The sequence below is a fragment of the Rhinolophus sinicus genome, chromosome 1 (assembly GCF_057876585.1).
Source record: "Rhinolophus sinicus isolate RSI-liver-muscle chromosome 1, RSI-T2T, whole genome shotgun sequence".
NCBI lineage: Eukaryota > Metazoa > Chordata > Mammalia > Chiroptera > Rhinolophidae > Rhinolophus > Rhinolophus sinicus.
In genome coordinates this window covers 27,483,716-27,503,708 of record NC_142501.1, presented here as the reverse complement: position 1 = coordinate 27,503,708, position 19,993 = coordinate 27,483,716, and the positions used below count along the sequence as shown (strand labels likewise).

General features: G+C 34.4%; 1 protein-coding gene across 2 annotated transcripts; it reads left to right on the top strand.

Annotated features, from left to right (window-relative positions):
* Positions 1-23: 23 nt before the first annotated feature.
* LOC109435545 (C-type lectin domain family 2 member F) lies at positions 24-18,896 on the top strand. 2 transcript variants are annotated; one of them, XM_088797919.1, is made up of 6 exons: positions 24-141; positions 1,413-1,526; positions 8,575-8,667; positions 12,138-12,325; positions 13,103-13,209; positions 15,424-18,896. In XM_088797919.1, exons 3-6 carry the CDS (start codon positions 8,592-8,594, stop codon positions 15,536-15,538), a joined length of 486 nt encoding a protein of 161 aa, XP_088654045.1. In that variant the 5' UTR covers positions 24-141; positions 1,413-1,526; positions 8,575-8,591; the 3' UTR covers positions 15,539-18,896. The 2 variants fall into 2 exon arrangements, with proteins under 2 accessions (XP_088654045.1, XP_074182130.1); XM_074326029.2 differs by lacking the exons at positions 24-141; positions 1,413-1,526 and adding an exon at positions 1,587-2,210.
* Positions 18,897-19,993: the final 1,097 nt, after the last annotated feature.

The window sequence follows — 19,993 nt, the reverse complement described above, 5'->3', positions numbered from 1 at the left end:
TCTATTTTTCCTTCATTGCCTTAGTCCTTTCCTGTCCTCAGTCCACAAGCTGTATCATTGCCTGAGGGTTCACAGAGAGGTGTAAGCAGAGAATAGAGAATAACCCCAAACCAAGCCATGGAGCACTTAACAATTTAAAAGGTAAGAAAAACTGTTGTGATCTAAGTAGGCTTGTCAGGTAAAATATCCAGTTAAATTTAAATTTCAGATTTAAAAAAATGGTTTATTTTTAGTGTAAGTATTCATGCAATGTTCTTGTATTTGTTACATTTGCAATATTTTTGGTTGATCTGAAATTCAAATTTATTTGGAAATTCTGTATTTTAATTTGCTAAATCTGTCCACCCTACACATACATGAGTGGGTTGGCTAGAAAAATGAAGACAAATTTGTATAGGCAGCCAGCACAAATTATTTTAATGAGAAGAAAGTCTTATTCTGAACATCCACCCTCAAGTATACTCTTCGTATCCCTCCCCATACACATCAGTCAACCTAACCATTATCCAATCCCATGCTTTTTCATAGAATATATTAAGTATTAAGGCCCAGTTAATATTTTCCAAATGACTGAAAGGGGTCAGAAAGTTCGCTGTGTTTATTTACGGAATGGCTGCCTACTATGTCAGGCTCTGGCCTCCCGAATCACAGAAAGCTAACTGAATGAAGCACGAGCATAGCTACTGAGATTTCTGCAAAGTCAGTTTGATAGTAAAAGAAACTTCACAGCACAGACTTCCAAATCCAGGCTGCCACAAATGGAACGAAATAGTACAAAACTGAAGACTATGTACTTATACACCAGAATGCATGGTCCATCTCTCCACCTTTCCTTATTTCTCAAGGCCACTGGAGATCTGATGGGAAACACGTACCCCACAAGCTCAGTGCAGCAGTCACTGGAGGTGAGATGAATCAAGAAAATGTTGCCGGGCAACCAACTCAACCTGAGACCATCTTCAGATCATTGCACACTTGACACTGCGGGCTCCATTGGCCATTATCTCCCATATTCTTTCTTGATTACCAAACTTCAAGGGAGCTGGATTCCAAATTTCACAAAATATAACTATCAGTCATACAATTTTTTTTTTTTCATTTTCTACTTTGAGTCTAAAACATTCAATACTCAGCCTGCAGTAACTTATCTTAAAACCCAATAGTGGAAAAACCTGAGCAAAATGGGCAGAAAAGTCTAGGCATATGTAATGATTTAGAAGTTTAAAAAAAAAAAAGCAGCACATCCTGAAGAATCAGAGGAAACATTTTCTTATGAAACAGTTAATAATATAAATAGGAGACAATGTCAATACAACCATGAGATTCCAGAAAACACTGTATTTATTTAAAAAGTAATTTGTATGACTGGAATATTTCTTAACGTTTTGCCTCCCTTTCCTCCCACCTAACAGGGACTGATATCACCAAGTTTATGGTCAAGGAAAACCATTAACCCACAACTGTCAGCCACATTCATGAAGATGGGAAGAATGTATAGACATGCATCAGAGGATAGGAAAACAGAGGTAAATCTGGTGTTTTGAAAGTGCTGTAGCTCTGTATATATACCTAAAAATTAACTTTATTCTTTCATTCCATTAAACTCACTCTGAGACTTATGTGTTCTCACGCCTGAATAGGCTGGGAAGAATCCCATAGCTTTCGTGGTCTCGTTCAGTAACAAAAACAGTCTCATTTCAGAAATTATTACTCGTATGTACAGCAGAATATCAGAATTCCAAGCTCTTCTATTCAAACTGAAACTCCAAATTTAAAACCTCTTGTTTCTTCTGGCCTATACGAGACGTTAGGCTTGGAAGCATTCAGAGGATGTTCTGTTCTGTTTGCTTCCTCTTTTTTTCCTTAGCTTCATCAAATCCTCTAACACCTCACATGGGGAGAGAAAGCTGGAGGAAGAAAAGATTTTGAAATCACTGAGTCATTTTGTGGGTTTTCCAGAAATTATGTCATCTGATTGCTACTTACTTCCTGTCAGCGAGACTTCTCTTGAGTTGGTTGTCTTTAGCTTTTGGGATTCTATAAATACTATTAGGGCTTCATTGTCTAGGGTTCCTGCAGGGAACTGGAGCATTAAGGGTTAAGAAAATGTAACTACAAGCAGAGGTTGGGAGGATCGCTAAGGGGAACTCCCATAAGCATAAAGAACAAACAGACACCAGCTGTTCTGGGGATGAGGAATTATCAAAAAGGTAAAGACAGTCAGGGTCAAACTTTGAAAAAATATAACTAATCTGTACTTGCTGCCTCAGCCGCTTTATGTAACCTTCTTGTTTCTGTGTGTATAAAAGAAAGCTAGAAAATAAAGCAGGTGCTGCAGTCTAATTAGAACTGCTCGCCCTCCCAATCCCATCTTTGTCTCTTGTCTATTTTTTTCTCAATCCTCACTCCCCACTTCAGGAACCGTTCGTCTCGTCGGCAGGCTCCGACAGGTTCCCTTGGATCTGGCTTTTTTTTTTTTCAATTGTGGTAAAATATACATAACATAAAATGTCTTATCTTAATCATTTTTAAGTGTACAGTATAGTAGTGTTAAGTACTTTGACATTGTTGTGCATCCAGCCTCCAGACCTCTTCATGTTGTAAAACTGTAACTTTATATGCAATAAATAACAACTTCACACTTTCCCCTCTCCCCAAACCCTGCCAATCTCCATTCTGCTTTCTGTTTCTATGTATTTAACTAGTTTAGGTACTTCATATAAGTGGAATCACAGTGTTTTGTTTTATGTGACTAGTTTATGTCACCTAGCATAATGTCCTCAAGGTTCATCCATGGTGTAGCATGTGTCAGAATGTTCTTCCTTTTTAAGTCTGAGATATATATATATATATTACATTTTGTTTATTCATTTGTCAGTTGATGGATATTTGCGTGGCTTTCATCTCTTGGCTATGTGAATAGTGCTGTTATGAACATGGTTTACAAATATTTCTTCAAAACCCTGCTTTTAATGAGTTATATCCTCAAAAGTAGATTTGCTAGATCATATAATAATTCAATGTTTAATTGTTTGAGGAAATACCATACTGTTTTCCTTAGCAGCTGTCCTATTTTTCATGCCCCCCAACAGTACAGAAGGTTTCTAATTTATCCACATCCTCATAATAGTTGTTATTTTCTATATTTTGAAAGTAGCCATCTTAATAGCTATCTTAATAATATCTTTTCTCATTGTGGTTTTGATTTGCTTTCCCTAGTCATTACTGATGTTAAGCATAGTTTCATGTGTGTCTTTTATGTCTTCTCTGGGGAAACATCTGTTTCAGTCCTTTACCCACTTTTTAAAAATCGTGGTTTTTTTTTCAGTTTTTGCTGTTGAGATGTAGGAGTTCTTTATATATTCTGAGTTTCAATCCCTTATGAGATATATGATTTGCAAAGTATTTTCTCCCATTCTGTAGGTTGCCTTTTCACTCTGTTGGTTTTGTCATTTGATGCACAGAAATGTTTTTTTGTTTGTTTGTTTTTGATGTTTGTTTGTGTGTGTTGTTGTTTTTTCTTTTATGTAGTCCAAACTTAACTATTTACTTTTGTTGCCTGTGCTTTTGGTGTCATATCCAAGAAATCATCGCCAAATCCAGTGTTCTGAAGCTTTCCAACCCTAAGTGTTTTATAGTTTTAGCTCTTACATTTAAGTCTTTGACCTATTTTAAATTAATTTATATATGCAGTATAAGGTAAGGGTTCAAGTTTGTTATTTGCCATGCTATTAGACAGTTTCCCCAGCACCATTCACTGAAAAAACTATCCTTTGCCTGATGAAAGGTCTTGGCCCTCTTGTTGAAAATCACTTGAGGACATAAGTGAAGACTGGTTTATTGACTCTTGTCTTATTCTGTTGGCCTGTATGTCTGTCTTGATGCTGGTACCACACTGTTTGAATACTGTAACTTTGTAATAAGTTTTGAAATCGAGATTTGTGAAACTTCCGACTTTGTTATTCTTTTTCAAAGTTGTTTTGGCTATTCAGAATCTCTTAAGTGTCCATATGAAATTTAGCATGGAATTTTATATTTCCCAGAAAATCACTGTTGGCATTTTGATAAAGACTGCATTAAATCTGTATTGGATACATTTTATAGTCACCCTAACCTAGTTTCCCAAGGTGGGATACACATCTGATCCACTCTGTGATTGGTGGAAATAGATGAACTCCCTTGCAGTCCTTTTTTTGTAGTAAGCTGCCAGCTTCAGGTTACTCCATAAGTAGTCTTTAGACTTCCCTTGGTAGGGTCAGATAATGGTCACTACTCCATTCAAACCCCATGATACACAAATGGATACACATTTGTATCTATTGAGTGGTCACTTCGGAGCTATTCTCACTTGTTTGGAGGTGAGAAACAGTTTCCTTCCCTCACCATGGATCACTGAGGTGATGCACAGCATAATGATAACTATTTCTGAATACATTTCCCTCTTGTACTTTTTCATTTAAATATTTTCTAGTCACAGGAGAATCATGGTTTCTTGGAAGTAAGTTTGATTTTACGCTCTTTTAGTAACTCCAGCATAAATGATAAAGCCCTTGGCTTTAGGATACAAAGATACTTAGTACTTCTGAATTGTTCTTGATCTTTGATACCTCAGCTAAAACTGAGCAGAATGGGTTTCTCTTTATAAGACTTTGTTATAGTGTGTGAGGTGTATTGGTACTACATCTTTCTCTGTGTCTTGCAATCGGTAAATAACCCCTACCAACACACACATTTTTTAAAGCTTTTGGTAATAACACTGTATCAGACACTATTGCTTACATATCCCCATCTATTCTCCCTTTCTACATTTTAAGTAGAGTCCTAGTTTGGGGGTGGGCTGTACGTGTTGTACATATTCCCTTCTGTGGGTTACAGGCTGGTTTTATCTATAGTGATTGATTGGATTTAATAATAGATATCAATTTTAACTTCAATTATATACAGAAACCCTACACTTTTACTTCTCTCCTACCACTTTGTGTTCTTCTATTCCAAATTTGCTCTTGTTTATATTGTGTATCCATTTACATAAAGATAGGGACTGTATCATCTCATTTATATGTGGAATCTAAAATTGTCTGACTCATAGAAGCAGAGTAAAACAATGCTTACCCGGGATGAGGGGGAGGAGGAGATGGGGAGATGTTGGTCAAAGGGTACAAACTTGTAGTTACTCGAGATAAATAAGTTCCTGAGATCTAATGTATGGTAAGGTGAGTATAGTTGACAAAACCACATTGTATACTTGAAATTTGCTAAAAGAGTAAATCTTAAATGCTCTCACCACAAAAAAAAAAAAAAAAAATAGAACACAGTAGAATAAAATAAAATAGTATCTATGTAAGGTGATTGATATATTATTGATTGTAGTGATTATTCAGATATATATGTATATATATTATATATATATATATATATATATATATTATATATATATCAAAACATCAAGTTGTATGCTTTAAGTATATACACTTTTTATTTGTCCATTATATCTCAAAAAAGCTGGGGTAAAAGGCTATGCCACTCAACTCTTTTTCCCCCCATTATCTGCTTGACTGACTTCAGATGTTTTCTTGTCTGGTCTAATCCACACATTCATCATTATTATAATAAACAACTTCAGTATTTCCTTACACAGAGAAAATACTCTAGCAATAGCCTGGCATCACAGTTGAACATTTACCTGTATTCATGTCCTACTGTTCTCTTTCCTTTTATCAAAATAGATGTTCTTAAGGTGAGGCTATATAGATGATTTTTGGAAAGGAAAAAACCAACCCAGATATCTGAATACTCAGTGTAGTGCATGGGGGCTCTATCTTCATAAGTTCATCTAAACCAGGGGTGTCCAAACTGTGGCCCGCGGGCCAACTGCGGTCCGCAATCCATTGTTAATTGGCCCGCAGCAAATTCCAAAAATATATTTAGTTTACTTAAATAAACCAGGTGAAGCAATACGTACTTCACCTCGAGTGAGTGGTCCGGCTGTTTGTGTATTTTACCGCATATGGCCCTTGGTAAAAAACATTGAAAAAAGTTTGGACACCCCTGGATTAGAGGAAGGCCTCACTTCCTCATACCATCACATTAGGGTTAGGGTTTCAACAAATGAATTTTGGGGCAAACAATTAGTCCATAACATATGTGTAGAATAAGGTATATATGCATACATATACATATATATATATATATATATATATATGTATATATATATATATACACATTTGCAAGAGAATGAGTGATATGTAAGGGATGACTGTGCATTGTTTTGTATCATTCGATATGCACAAATTTTATTTACCATGATTTAATTAAATAACACTACCCTCCAATTATGTTTCAAATTTTCAGTTTTACAGTATGTTTACATATATTTACAGTACACTTCCTGTAATTGTATGAAGTACAAACTTCACTGTTAGTTTTTCAGCCTACAAATCACTACATATATAACAGAAATACATTATGATCAATAACTAATCACATCACTTCCTTCTAAGTCTGTCAGTGATTGATTAATGTGCATCTGTTAATGCTTAACACATATAGTTAAGTGTAAAGTTGTGTTACCTCTTTGTCTCACAGTGATATTTTACATAATATTTTACCAAAAAATTGATAATCAAAAGAGGGAATTGGTCTCTTTTCCCTCTTTTGAAATGGGGATATTGATACTTTCACTTTTGGAGACACTCTAGATACGCAGCCAGAGGAATTTAGTGAACAAAATCCACAAAAATAAGGAAAATGGTTGTGATGAAAAGGATGGAGATATCCCAGAGAAGTTATATCTCCTCCCCCCAAAAAATACATTAATGGAATTCTCAAAGATATTTTATGACATTTCCAATGCAAAACGATCAAACTTAGAACTGTGAAAGTTTTAGACAGCAAAGAAGAGATGCTTGCTCAATATTGTAAGTTATACAAGAAGAAGGCACCCTGTTCAAAGTACTCTTGATGAGATTATTTTTTACAAAATAAAACAAAGCACTTGAATTCTCAATTTTTCTAATCTTTTAAATTACAGTGTTCTAAAAAATTATTAGTTTTACTGATTTTTTTTATTTTTATTCCCTATACATTTGTAAGGGAGAGTAAGAGAGTTTTCAATTTTGACAAAAAATAATTTAAGTTCAAGGAACAATCATAGTTTTCCCCTTTAATTGTAAAACAATATGGCATGTTTCCAACCTGCAGGGTCATTTTTATGATCCAGTTCTACTGTGCAAACTGAGGACTCCATGTATATGAAACAAGGTTATATTCAAATACTGTGGAAAGGTGTAAAAATAATGGGTTTGCTTCCCCAAATATCCCTAAGCAGTTCACAAATAAACTTAGAACTCATACATTAAGAAAAAGAGAAAAAAATTATTTAAAAAAAGTGGGGGGCAATGGGCAGAGTCATTTTGTGGTGCTGGAGAGTATGAATGCATGGTATACAGGCCAACAACCCATACGCTGTAAAAAATTGTCTCAGATTTGCAGTTTTAGGGAGACTACATAAAGGCGCCAAAAATGGAAAGTATGGGCCTGTCCATTCTCTGCTTTGAGTAGTTAGCAGATGGAATGTAAGGAGCCAATCAGAGATTGAATTCTCAGAGTCCAGACTGTCCTCCAACCAATCCTGGGCCACGCAGCCGTAGCCACTGGGGCTAGAGGACTGGTTGTTGATTGCTTGGTAGCCGTTACTGGCCCAGCCTCTTAAAAAAACAACAGAGGAAAAGGCAGTTGACATGCGCTGCCTGTGGGAGGGGCGGGGACCAGGGTGGAGGATCTGGCACAAATTGTGGCACTGAGCAGAGGATGATAGATTGTTGCCCTGTTCCCACTTCAGTCTTGTGACACCGTCCTCCTAGAAAACTGGTGCACTGGTTTCCTGCACTGTGCACCCAATATAATTAGCAATTCGCAATTCATCCTCAGGATTATCCCAGTAGCTGTGACCACAGATGAGCTTTTCTGTGAGCGCATAGGAGATGGATAGTGCAGGGACTGAGAACTGGGATGGGACTGAGGCCGTGGAGCAGGAAGCCAAGGAGCCAGGTAAGGGCAGAAACAGAGCTTGGCCTTGGATACAAGAACTAAGACCCGTGTTATTATCCTGGCATCGTTTCTTGATCCCAGCTTGCATCCTCAGCATTTAAAAAACAAACAAACAAATTATATATATATATATATATATATATATATATATATATATATATATATATATATATAATCCATAATCTGGTCCTTAAATACAACCCCTCCCCCAACCCACGGCTTGGTAAAGGCAGAATTTTATTAATAAGTCCCAAAGTCACAGGAGTAGATTTGGTTTTCTGTTCTGGAAGTAGGGCAGAGAACATAGTTCTCAGAAATGGCTCCAAAAAGTGGAGCCAAAGTACTTTTAGACTGCTGCTGCGAAAAATTTAGATCTTAGTACCCTTTCTCATCCTCCTAATGTATTAATTACTGGGTGACCAGTAGAACATATAGAAGCTAGAGAAAAAGATACATATTACTTGGGTTTTTTGTTTGGTTGCTTGTTTTCTGTAGAAGATAAACAATGACATGTGTTTTCCCTAGGTGTAGTAACAAAGAAAATGCTAATTGCCTCAAGTATGCTTTGTGGAGGCATCGCCTTGCTTCTTTGGGCAGTGTTAGGATTTCCTAGAAAACGTAAGTGAACAATTTCTGCTAAAACATATTGATGGTATTATTACTGATCTGGTCTGATACCAAAAACTAGGCTTTCCTTGTTGTACACCGAACACTTGGAACAGAAAGTGTTCTTCAGCAAGAACATCTAATTTCTCTTCAAATTTAGTCACTTGTTTTGCCTTCTAGATTGATCTTTTTTTTCCCCCCAATAAATATCCACCAAACTTCAGGGAAGTACTAGGTGATGATGATATGAACATGAAATAATGGCTCAATCCCTGAATAGTTTCCTTCTTTATCTACCCTTGTCCTTGGCCATCTGAGCCAGACTTACACCTCTAAATGTCACATAAACACTGATGACATCCAAAAGAGACTCCAGCCTGAGTCTCTTCCCTGAATTCCAAAATTTTAAGTCTACTTATTTGACTGTCAAATAAATATCTCAAATTTAATGTTGTCCAAGCTGAAATCTTTATCTCTTTCCCATGACCTCTTCTACCTGTGGTCTTCCTCATCTCAGGAAATAGCAAATTTCTCTTTCCAATTTTCAAGCCAAAAAAATTGTGGTCATGTTTTTACTCCCCCCCCACCTTTTATGCCACAAATATACTCAGAACATTCTGCTTGTCTTTCAAAATATAACTAGAATTTGAATACTTTTCATTACCTCTAATATTACCACCCGGTTCTTAGCCAACATACTCTCCCTTTTAAACTTTCTTCCCTCTTCTACCCTAGATCTGCTAGAGCAACATTGTCCAGTGAAAATATAATGTTACCCACATGTCATTTATATTTTAGAAACCACATTTAAAAAATAAAAAGAAACTCATGAAAATAATCTTAATTGTATTTTTATTTAACCCAGTACAGTCAATATATTATTTCACCATATAACAATGTAAAGTTTATTAGTGAGATTTTTACATTTTTTTGTACACAGTTTTAGATGTTCAGTATATTGTTTATATTTATAGGACATCTGGATTTGAACTAGCCATATTTCAAGTGCTCAACAGTCACATGTGGCTTGTGGTTACCATACTTGACAATACAGTTCTAAAGTATGTTTTTAAACACATTTTTAAAACAAATCACATCTGTTAAAAATACTGAAATTTTAATTTCTTTCACTTTGAGTAAGGCCAAAATTCTGTCAATAGATCCAATGGATCTATTGGATATGGTCATGCAATTACTTTTGTGATCTCATCTCCTACTCTTGCTCCTTCACTCAAGTCTTCTCCAGTCATACAGGCCTCCTTACTATTTTGTGAACAAGCCAGGAACATTCACCTTGGTCCTTACATTATCTCTTATCTTTGCTAGGGAAGATATTCCCCTGCATGTGCTTATTTATGCCTTACCAGCTTGTCTACTTCAAGCCTGTAGTACATATCACCTTCTCATTGAACCCCATCCAGACTACTGCATTAAAATTAAAACTCCACCAACAATCCCAATCCCCTTCACTTTGATATATTTTATGACTATGTAAGTTACTAGACATGAAAGTCCCATAGAGCAAAGATTTTGTATGTTATATACACTGTTGTATTCCTAGAGTTACAAAAGTGTCTGGCACATAATAAAAGCTCAACTGGTAGTTATTGAATGAATAAATGAATCGATCAATTAATCAATCAATGAAAAAACTTGGCTTTCTGGTGACTCAAGTTCTGAACCAAACACATGATTTTTGTGCTGGCTGTTTATTTGAATTTGATACTTTAAAATCATTTTGAAATTGATACTTTTAAATAATTTTTCCATTTGACAGAGTGGAATTTTTCCACACTGATGATTTATTGTCCCATTTGAGATCTTCCCACTCATAGGCTTGACTATGAAACAGTCATTTATTTCAGCTGAGGGTAGGAAGTGTCCTTTTAGTAAACCTTGTTTTTGTCAGGGTTATACCTTAACAAGTAACTGTATTTATCTAGTTTCAGTAAGGTGGAGACTAAAAAGCTAGTAAAATTTCAGCTTTTTCCTTTTTCTTTATCTTTTTTTTTGTTTTGCCTTCCATTGTTTGTTTTTAAGGACAAAGGAATAATTTCAACTTCTGGGGAAATGCTGTTCTTGAAATACAATCTAGTTTCAGTTAAGTCAGCAATAGGGAGCCAGTCCTCTGAGGTTATGAATATAAAGAATTGATTTGTTTACCTTGAGACATGTCCCAGATGCCATAGTAAATTACAGGAAAGAAAATGACAGTAGTAGAAAGAAACTGAGAGGGAAAAATGGCTAGAGAAGTTTAATTGAGTTCCTAGAAGTTTGCTTATTAGTTTGTTATTGCTATCTTATATTATTCATATATCTGAATTCTTCAAAGCTGATTTCTTTCATACTCCGTTCTTGATCTTTAATTTTTCTGACTTGATGTTTAAAGTTAAATCATTTGAACTGAATATAGAAATAAAATACATTTTTCCTTTTTTATTATTTTTATTTTTCAATTGCAATTGACATTCAATATTATTTTATATTAATTTCAGATGTACAGCATAGTGGTTAGACATTTATACCAATTACAAAGTAATCTCCCAATTAGTGTAGTACCCACCTGGCACTATACATAGTTACCACAATATTATTGGCTATATTTCTTATCCTATACTTTACATCCCTGTGACTAGTTTGTAACTATCAATTTGTACTTCTTAATCCCTTCCCAATTTTCACCCAGCCCCCCCAACCCCCTTTCCATCCGGTGACCATCAGTTTGTTCTCTATACCTGAGTCTGTTTCTGTTTTTCTTCTTCATTTATTTAGTTCTTTAGACTCCACATATAAATGAGATCATACGGTATTTGTCTTTCTCAGCCTGAGTTATTTCATTAGCATAATACCCTCTAGGTCTATCCATGTTGTCGTAAATGGTAAGATTTCATTCTTTTTTATGGGCAAGTATATATATATATATATATATATATATATATATATATATATATATACATATATAATGCTGCAGTGAACATAGGGGTGTGTATATCTTTTTGAACTAGTGTTTTAGATTTCTTTGAATACCGATAGGAAATTAATATTCAAAATTTATAAAGAATTCATACAACTAAACACCAAAAACGCAATCCAATTAAAAAATGGGCAGAGGACCTGCATAGACATTTCTCCAAAGTGGGCATACAGATGGCCAATCAACATATGAAAAGATACTCAATGTCATTAATAATAACAGAAATGAAAATTAAAACCACAATGAAATATCACCTTACACCTGTCAGAATGACTATCATCAATAAATCAACAAGAAGTCCTGGTGGATGTGGAGAAAAGGGAACCCTCGTGCCCTGTTGGTAGGATTGCAAATTGGAATAGCTACTTCTGGGTATTGATCTGAAGAAAATACAATTATTTCAATCTGAAATATATGAGAATATTTTGCCCTGTAGGTTAAACTCTTTCTTTCTTTTACAGTTTGTTCTTTTTTTTTTCTCTCTCTCTATCACTGTGTTTAATTTTAGTTATAAGTCCAAGGATCTTTAAAGAAAAGACATGCACTGGGGATGCAACAATATGTCCACAAGGCTGGAACCGAATCCATAATAAATGCTTCTTTCGATTTGAACTTGAAAAAACTTGGAGAGATGGCCAGGCCAACTGTATGGCCTATCATGGATCTCTGGTCATATTCACCTTCCAGAATGAAGTGGTTAGATTTCTCCTTTGCAATATAAATCTCATTTAATTTACTGAGTTACTGCATGACAGGTATAATTCAAGGGTATGATACATCATTCAACAAAACAAAGATCTTTGCCTTTATTTAGTTTACATCCTAAAGGAAGAGACAAGGAATAAAAAATAATCAAAATAAATATGTAAATAATTATATAGTATATCAGAAGTCAGTAAATATGCATATATATATATAAATTAAGGAGTATTGTGAGTTTTCCAAGTGGGTAGGCTACAGTAAGATAGTCTTTTCTCACTGAGATGATGACACTTGAGCAAAAATGTAAAATAGATGAGGCAGTTAGTCAAGGGAATCTGGGGGATAAACTTCCCAGGAAAAGGAAACTGCTGCAGCACAGAACTTAAGGTAGGTATATGCCTGGATTATTCAAGGAACAGAAAACAGGCAACCAATCAGTGTCTCTAGAATGAGAGAGTGAGTGAGGGATGTGGGTCATTAAGATCTTGTAGGTTATTGTAAAGACCAGTTTTTCCTCCAAGTAAAATAGGGAGATATTGCAGAATTATGAACAAAAGTGTGACATGGTCTGACTTAAGTTTTAAAAGAATCATTTTCCTTGCTCTGATGGGCTACTGAGTGTCAAATATACAAGCATAGTGTCATATTACGAAGCTGTTGCAATAACCCTAGCAAAAGAATAATGGGAGCAAAGAAGGACCATAGCTTTGGAGGTAGTGAGAATGAGAAAACAAGGAGAGATTCATTCTAGCACTCTGTATTTTGTAAAAGGAAATTTTGACCCACTATCTGGGGGCTTCTTCCTATTGGATTGGACTGAAAAAACAAAATGCAAGCAAACACTGGATGTGGGCAAATGGAGATGCATTAAGTAACTGGTAAGCCTCAAAGACATTTACTTGTTATTAAATGTATTAAGCATGGTAAGGTTTCTGAGTCTATAATGAGCTCCTTCTATAGTTTCCTCCACATCATTCCCCTAAAAGACCCTCAACAAATGGATGTCAAAGGGAAACTTCAGACAAATGGTCTTTAGTAAGGGTTTGGCATCAAAGACCAATATTTACTTCTATATGGTGAGTTGAACTATATACCACATGTGAGCCACAAGTAGTATTCTTATCCGAAACTAAAGTCTAAGTAATTTAATCCCTGCCTCTTTCCACTTGGGACTTTGCCTTTTGTCTGTTGTTGGTTTGGACTCTCACTGACTCGGGAAATATACTTAGAAAATATACTCAAGCCTACACTTACCCCATCAACTGGAGGCTTGAAATGGAAGAGAATAAGTGAGAAAGAGAAAATGTTTGCTCCTCTTGGCCTTTATTTAAAATTCTAGAACTTTTCTAGGCTCCTTGGCTTGATACAAGGGTATGATACATAAGATTTTACTCTTAGACTCCATTTTTGTTCTTGAAACATTTAAGATTTTCTCCAACTTTAGGGAGGAGAAAGAAATAGGAAGGATATTGAGTGCCCCATAGAGGGGGCCACTAGCTTACATTTTATGGAACGTTTACGATAAGGTAGGCACCGTCATACTGTGGCTTTCTGTGCTAGATGTTATATGAACTATATGGCATAAAGAGAGTAGCAAGATGTTCTTTGATATTTATTAAATTATAAAACAGAATAAATTTAGAGAAACTTATGTCACCATTGTACTTATATCCAATCTGGGGTTAAAATACACACACACAGTGATTTGAGAATAATAATATAGTTAGTAATTACATTTTCAACTTTGAAGAATGTAAGGAAAAGTATGACATAAAATTTCTGACTACAAAACCTACTACTTATGTTATTTTTTTTTGAGAGAAAATATTGGCAGCTTAACATTATATTATATATAGTTCTACTTTTTAAAAAAAAGATGAGGGAAAAGTAAAAGAGCTGTAAGTTGCTTAAAGTTGATGTATTGGTTTATTAAGGATACTGTAACAAATACCACAGACTAGATGCCTTAAACAACATTTCTGGAGAATAGAAGATTAGAAGTCCCAGATCAAGGGGACAGTAGGGTTGATTTCTTCTAAGGCCTCTCTTCTAGGCTTGAAGATTGCCATCTTTTCCCTCTGTGTCTTCACATAGGTCTTCCTTCTGCACATGCCTATGTCTAATTTTCTTGTAAGGATACCAGTTCATATTGGATTAGGGCCCACTCTAAAGATATCATTTAACTTAATAACCTTTGTAAACACTTCATCTTCTAATACAGTTACATTCTGAGCTGTTAGAGATTAGGTCTTCAACATACAAATTTTGGAGGCCCATGAGAGTTGGTGAATTCTCAGTTGGTGCTAGGGAATGCATAGGCACAGAAATACACATATATTTTGAAAACAAGCAAGATAAAGCTTTGAAGGTACACTAGAAGTTAAAAAAGTGTACACCAGTACTACACAGATCCCCAAAAAGGAAGTGCTGAAAGCATTTTAATTACCATATAACCAGAAATTCATCATGACTCACCATTCTGTTTTTCTTTCCTTCATTTTGACTATTCAGTTTCATGTTTATATATGACTTAAAATAGGGATTTAGAAATTATTTGTAGATATTTTATTTAGAATTACTTATGTGTATTATAGTCAATCAAATAAAAACTACTTATTTCACTATGGTGATGGTTTCAGAGGGGATGAGTGAACATCTATTTCAGCCTTAAGATAGACCATTTATTTAATGTGTGACGGGTGGTCAAAGGAATACCAGTCACACTCTCCCTCTATATAATCTTTAAATGGCTAAATAAATCGATTTATTATTTCTTTATTCTAAAGCATAAAGAATCGAATCCTTCACAAAATTATTTACAATGTTTACTACATTATAAAACAGCATAAAGTTCCAGGATTGTCTTTGTTTAAGGCAGTAAAGTTCCCTAGTGTTCATTTCTTCCCACCACCAGAATCCTGAGGTAAAGTCTGAAGACTGATAAGAGGAGAGAAGCAGCTTATTTCACTTGCTCTATTCCTTCCACATTGCACCTTTTGAAACACAGTCAACAAAGTTCACACTATATATATTTTAGACTGTGCTTCCTTATTTTTCATGAGGTTCAGTAAATAATCTCTGTTTTGTTTCAGGTTCACTATTGAAGGAAGTGGAAATTGTGCCTTTATTTTTAAGAAGGGCATAAGTAGTGCCAATTGTGATGATGCAAGAAAATACATATGCAGCAGGAAAGGTGTTTGTCCTTAGATAAAGAGTTTTCCCATACAATAAATAAATTAATGGATCACTGCACTGTACACCTGAAGCTAAACAATAATGAATGCCAAGTATAATTATAAATATATATATGTGTGTGTGTGTGTGTGTATACATATGTATGTATACACTTACAAGAAGCGGAGTACAGTATTAGGAATAGAGACAGTGGAAATGTAATAGCTCTGGGCGATGTCAGAGGGATAGCAGATGGGGAGAGGGGGGTTCACACAGTGTGAAGGATAGAAATGATAAACGTCTAAGTATTACTTTGCCTTGTGTACCTGAAACTAATAAAAAAAAATCTAAGTTACATAAAAAATAAATAAATAAATATATTCTGAAAAAAAAAAAGAAAAGGCAAGCCATAGACGGTGAGAAAATATTCATAGCACTTACATAACAAAGAACTTGTATATAAAATATGTGAAGAAATCTTCCATCTTTATTAGCAGATGACTTATTTAAAAGCACAAAAAGATTCCAACTGACACTTCAAGTAAGAAATTTGAGTAGCCAATAAGGACATGTAAAGATGATTACCTCATCATTCGTCAGGAAAATTAAAAATTTAACTGTAATAAGTGCCCACTTTATATCTATAAGAATAGCAGTCTGAGAGCTATTAGAAAGACTGACTATGCCAAATGTTGGCAAGGATGTGAAGCAATTGGAACTGTTAAACTTTGCTGTGGGGCGGAATGTGAAATGGTTCAACTGCTGTGGAAAACAGCACAGCTCTGCAGTTTCTTTAACAGTTGCACATACACCTCTCATATGATCTAACCATTCCTCTTCTAGGTGTTTACCCAAAAGAAATAAAACTATGTGTCCACACAGAGACTTGCATACAAATGTTCATAGCAACTTTATTCATAATATCTCCGAACTGGGTACAACCCAAATGTCTGTCAGCAAGTAAATGGATGAACAAATTATGGCATTTCTATATATATAGTGGCATACCATTCAACAATAAGAACCAAACTACAAATACATGCAACATTAATAATTCTTCAAATTACTAAGTAGTGTGAAAGAAACCAAAATCAAAAGAATATATACTGTTACATTTACTTGCCTAGAAAAGAAAAATCTGTAATGACAAAAGGCAGGTAGGTCAATGGTTGTTGAGAGGCTGAGGTGTGAAGAGAGTTGACTGGAAAGTGGTGAAGAATCTTGTGTGGTGATAAAAACCTTCTGTACGTATATTGTAGTAGTGGTGACATGGATATACACCTTTATCAAAACTCACTAAACTACAGTTGACACTGAACAACACAGGTTTGAACTGTGTGGGTCCACTTAAACATGGATTTTTTTCAATAAATACAGTGAATGTATTTTCTCTTCCTTATAATTTTCTTCATAATATTTTCTTTTCTCTAGCTTACTTTACTGTAAGAATATAGCATACAATGTATATAACATATAAAATATGTGTTTGTTGTTTATGTTATCGGTGAGGCTTCTAGTCAATAGCAAGATGTTAGTACAGTCAGCCCTCTGCATTTACTGATTCCCAACCACAGATTAAAATACTGTTTCCCATCTGCAGTTGATACAATCAATAGATGAGAAACCCATGGATATGAAGGACTGTTAAGTTTTGAGGGAGTCAAAAATTATACACAGATACTTTTTAACTATGCTGAGGTCAGTGTCCTAATCCCATGTTGTACAACGGTCACTGTGTACTTTAAATGAGTGCATGGCATTATATGTAAATTATACCTTAACAGTCAATAAACTTCATTGAAGCATAAACATCAAAAAAAAAAAGAAATTAATGAAAATATAACTTTTTATGTATTATAAATTCATATAGATACATTTTCCTTCCCATCAGACATATGTTTTAAGTTGACTGATGAAATTTAAGTGATTTTTATCTTTATTTGAATACATATCTAAGAAGCCAAGAAACTAAACTGAGATTTTAATCTTTCTAGAATAGAAAATCCATGAGGACAGGGTCTTCTGTCCGTTTTCTTCATGGAAATATCTCACGCATGCAGAACAATATCCAGCACATGTTAGACACTATAAATGTAAAAGAACAAAGAGATATGGAAGAAAAAAGGGTAAATTTGACTTTATGAAAATAAAATACTTTCACCATTCTAAACTTCATGAAAATGAAAAGTTAAGCCATAGGCTGCGAGACAACATTTGGAAAACATATAATATGAGGGATTTGTATCAAATACATAAAGAACTCTTACATCTCAATAAGAGACCTATAATCCAATGAAAAATTAGCAAAATATTGAACGAACATGTCATCAAAGAAGATGTCTAAGTGACACAGACGTACATTAAAGGATGCCCAACACAATCAGTCATTAGAGGAATGTAAACTAAAACTATATGAGTGACCAATACACCTCCACTAGAATAGCTAAAAAAGAAAGTCTAACAATAAAAGTGTTGCTGAGTAGTGGAGCATCTAAAACTTTCATACATTGCTGGTGGGAACTCAAAATCATACACACATTTTGGAAGAGTGACAGTTGTTTTATGAAACTAAACACACACTTACCTTGTAGAGTAGTAATCCCATTTCTGGAAATATTTATCCAAGATAAATAAAGCATGCCCATTAAAAAGATTTGTTATGAAATGTGCATAGCAGCTTCATTCAAACACAGGAAACAAAAGTCTATCATCTGCTGATTGGTAGATAATTTGTGAGATAAACACACAATGAGACTACTACTCAGAAAGAAAAACAATGAACTACTTATCTGTACAATTTGGATGAATCTCAAGAGCATTATAATAATTGAAATAAGCCAGATACAAACACTACATACTATATGATCCCACTTATATGAAATTATAGGAGAGGCAAAACTCTATTGACATAAAGCAAATGAATGCTTACCAAGGGCTAAGGTCAAGGAAGATAGTGACTACAAAAGGAAACAAAGGATGTTGAGGGGCAATAAAAATGCTTTAAGTCACAGTTGTGCTGGCGTTTGCATGATTGCATACATTTGTTAAAACTTACCAAATCGCACACTAAAAATTGGTGAATGTTATCCTATATAAATTATATTTAATAAACATGATTTTTAGAGTATTGAAAAATTAATTATGGGGAAATTGTAACTTACAATCCTTTATATGGTTTAGAATTTGTTTTATTTGAATGCTATATAAAGAGTAGACTTGGGAGTGGATCCATATCATTTCTTAGTCCTTTACATGTTGTACTACAGACCTCTCCATGTGCATTCATGTGTTGCTCAAGAGTAAAAATAAAAGTTATGGAAAAGTAAAAAGTTTTTTTAAAAGTAAAAAGTTTTTTTTATCTCGGGGCCTGTGGTAATGTTTAAACAGAGAATAGGAGACAATATTAAACAAGCTTCATATTGCATCACTCAAATAGCATTTGTTCAATGTAAAAATTATATCTGTTTAGAGAAGTAGCTGATTTTAAACAGTATTCCTGGGGTTTTAATAAAGGAGAAAAAGGTGAAGTATACCAGAAGGCAAATAGAAAGAGAAGGAATGAGAAAGAGCTGTCAGAACATATGGGTTTAAATCCCAACATGACTATATTTAGCTTATATAATGAACATAGGCCAACCATTTGATTTTCCTGAAATTTAATTTTGTCATCAGTACATTACAAATATTTGTTGTATAAATGTAACTTTGTAATGTAAATATAATTACATACATAAAACTGCTTTGTAAGTTGTAGATCACTGACCAAATGTTGCTGATTGTTAGTCAGGATCTCTTTTGAAATCAGTAAGGATTGTCCTGGGAAAGGAAAGCTATTTGAAAACAGCCTTAAAATAAAAAATGAAAAAAAATGGTCCACCGACAGTGTTTTTATAAGCCACTAAGCTTAAAGCAAACTAAAATCAGATTGTAACATACACTTGTACCACCTCAATACCATCCAGTCCGACATGCTAACACAAATTTCCATGAAAGTTAATAAAAAAGTAGAAAAAAAATTTTATTAAATTAATATGATGTCACATTTTTGGTGAGAGTTCTAACTGGTATAAATATTTAGAAAGCAATTTAACTAGACCTATCAAAATATAAAGTGCATATGTTCTTAGACTCAGCCATTTCACTGCTAAGAGTTCACCTCTTAGATACACTTGTATATGTGTGTGCAATATAAGTGTATACAAATTTGTGCTTAAAATGTTGAGAAACAACGAAAATATCTACCAAATGGACAGTTACATATGTTTTATCCATACAGAATAGCTTGTAGCTCTTAGATATGAGTTATATGAAAATCTTTTTTTTGGTGGGGTCATAGAATAAGCATTTATTATTAGAGCACCAATGGTCTGAGAAGGCAGTGGGGTTAACACCCCCAAAAACTACCTCCGAAAAGCTTTAAGCTATATTGTCAAAAAAAAACGGTACAGAATAATGTGCATGATACGTTAACATTTGTATAATAATAAA

Coding starts and splice junctions, on each gene's coding strand:
- LOC109435545 (XM_074326029.2), top strand. Junction 8,668..12,137: donor GTTAGGATTTCCTAGAAAAC/GTAAGTGAACAA, acceptor GTTTAATTTTAG/TTATAAGTCCAAGGATCTTT. Junction 12,326..13,102: donor TCACCTTCCAGAATGAAGTG/GTTAGATTTCTC, acceptor ATTTTGTAAAAG/GAAATTTTGACCCACTATCT.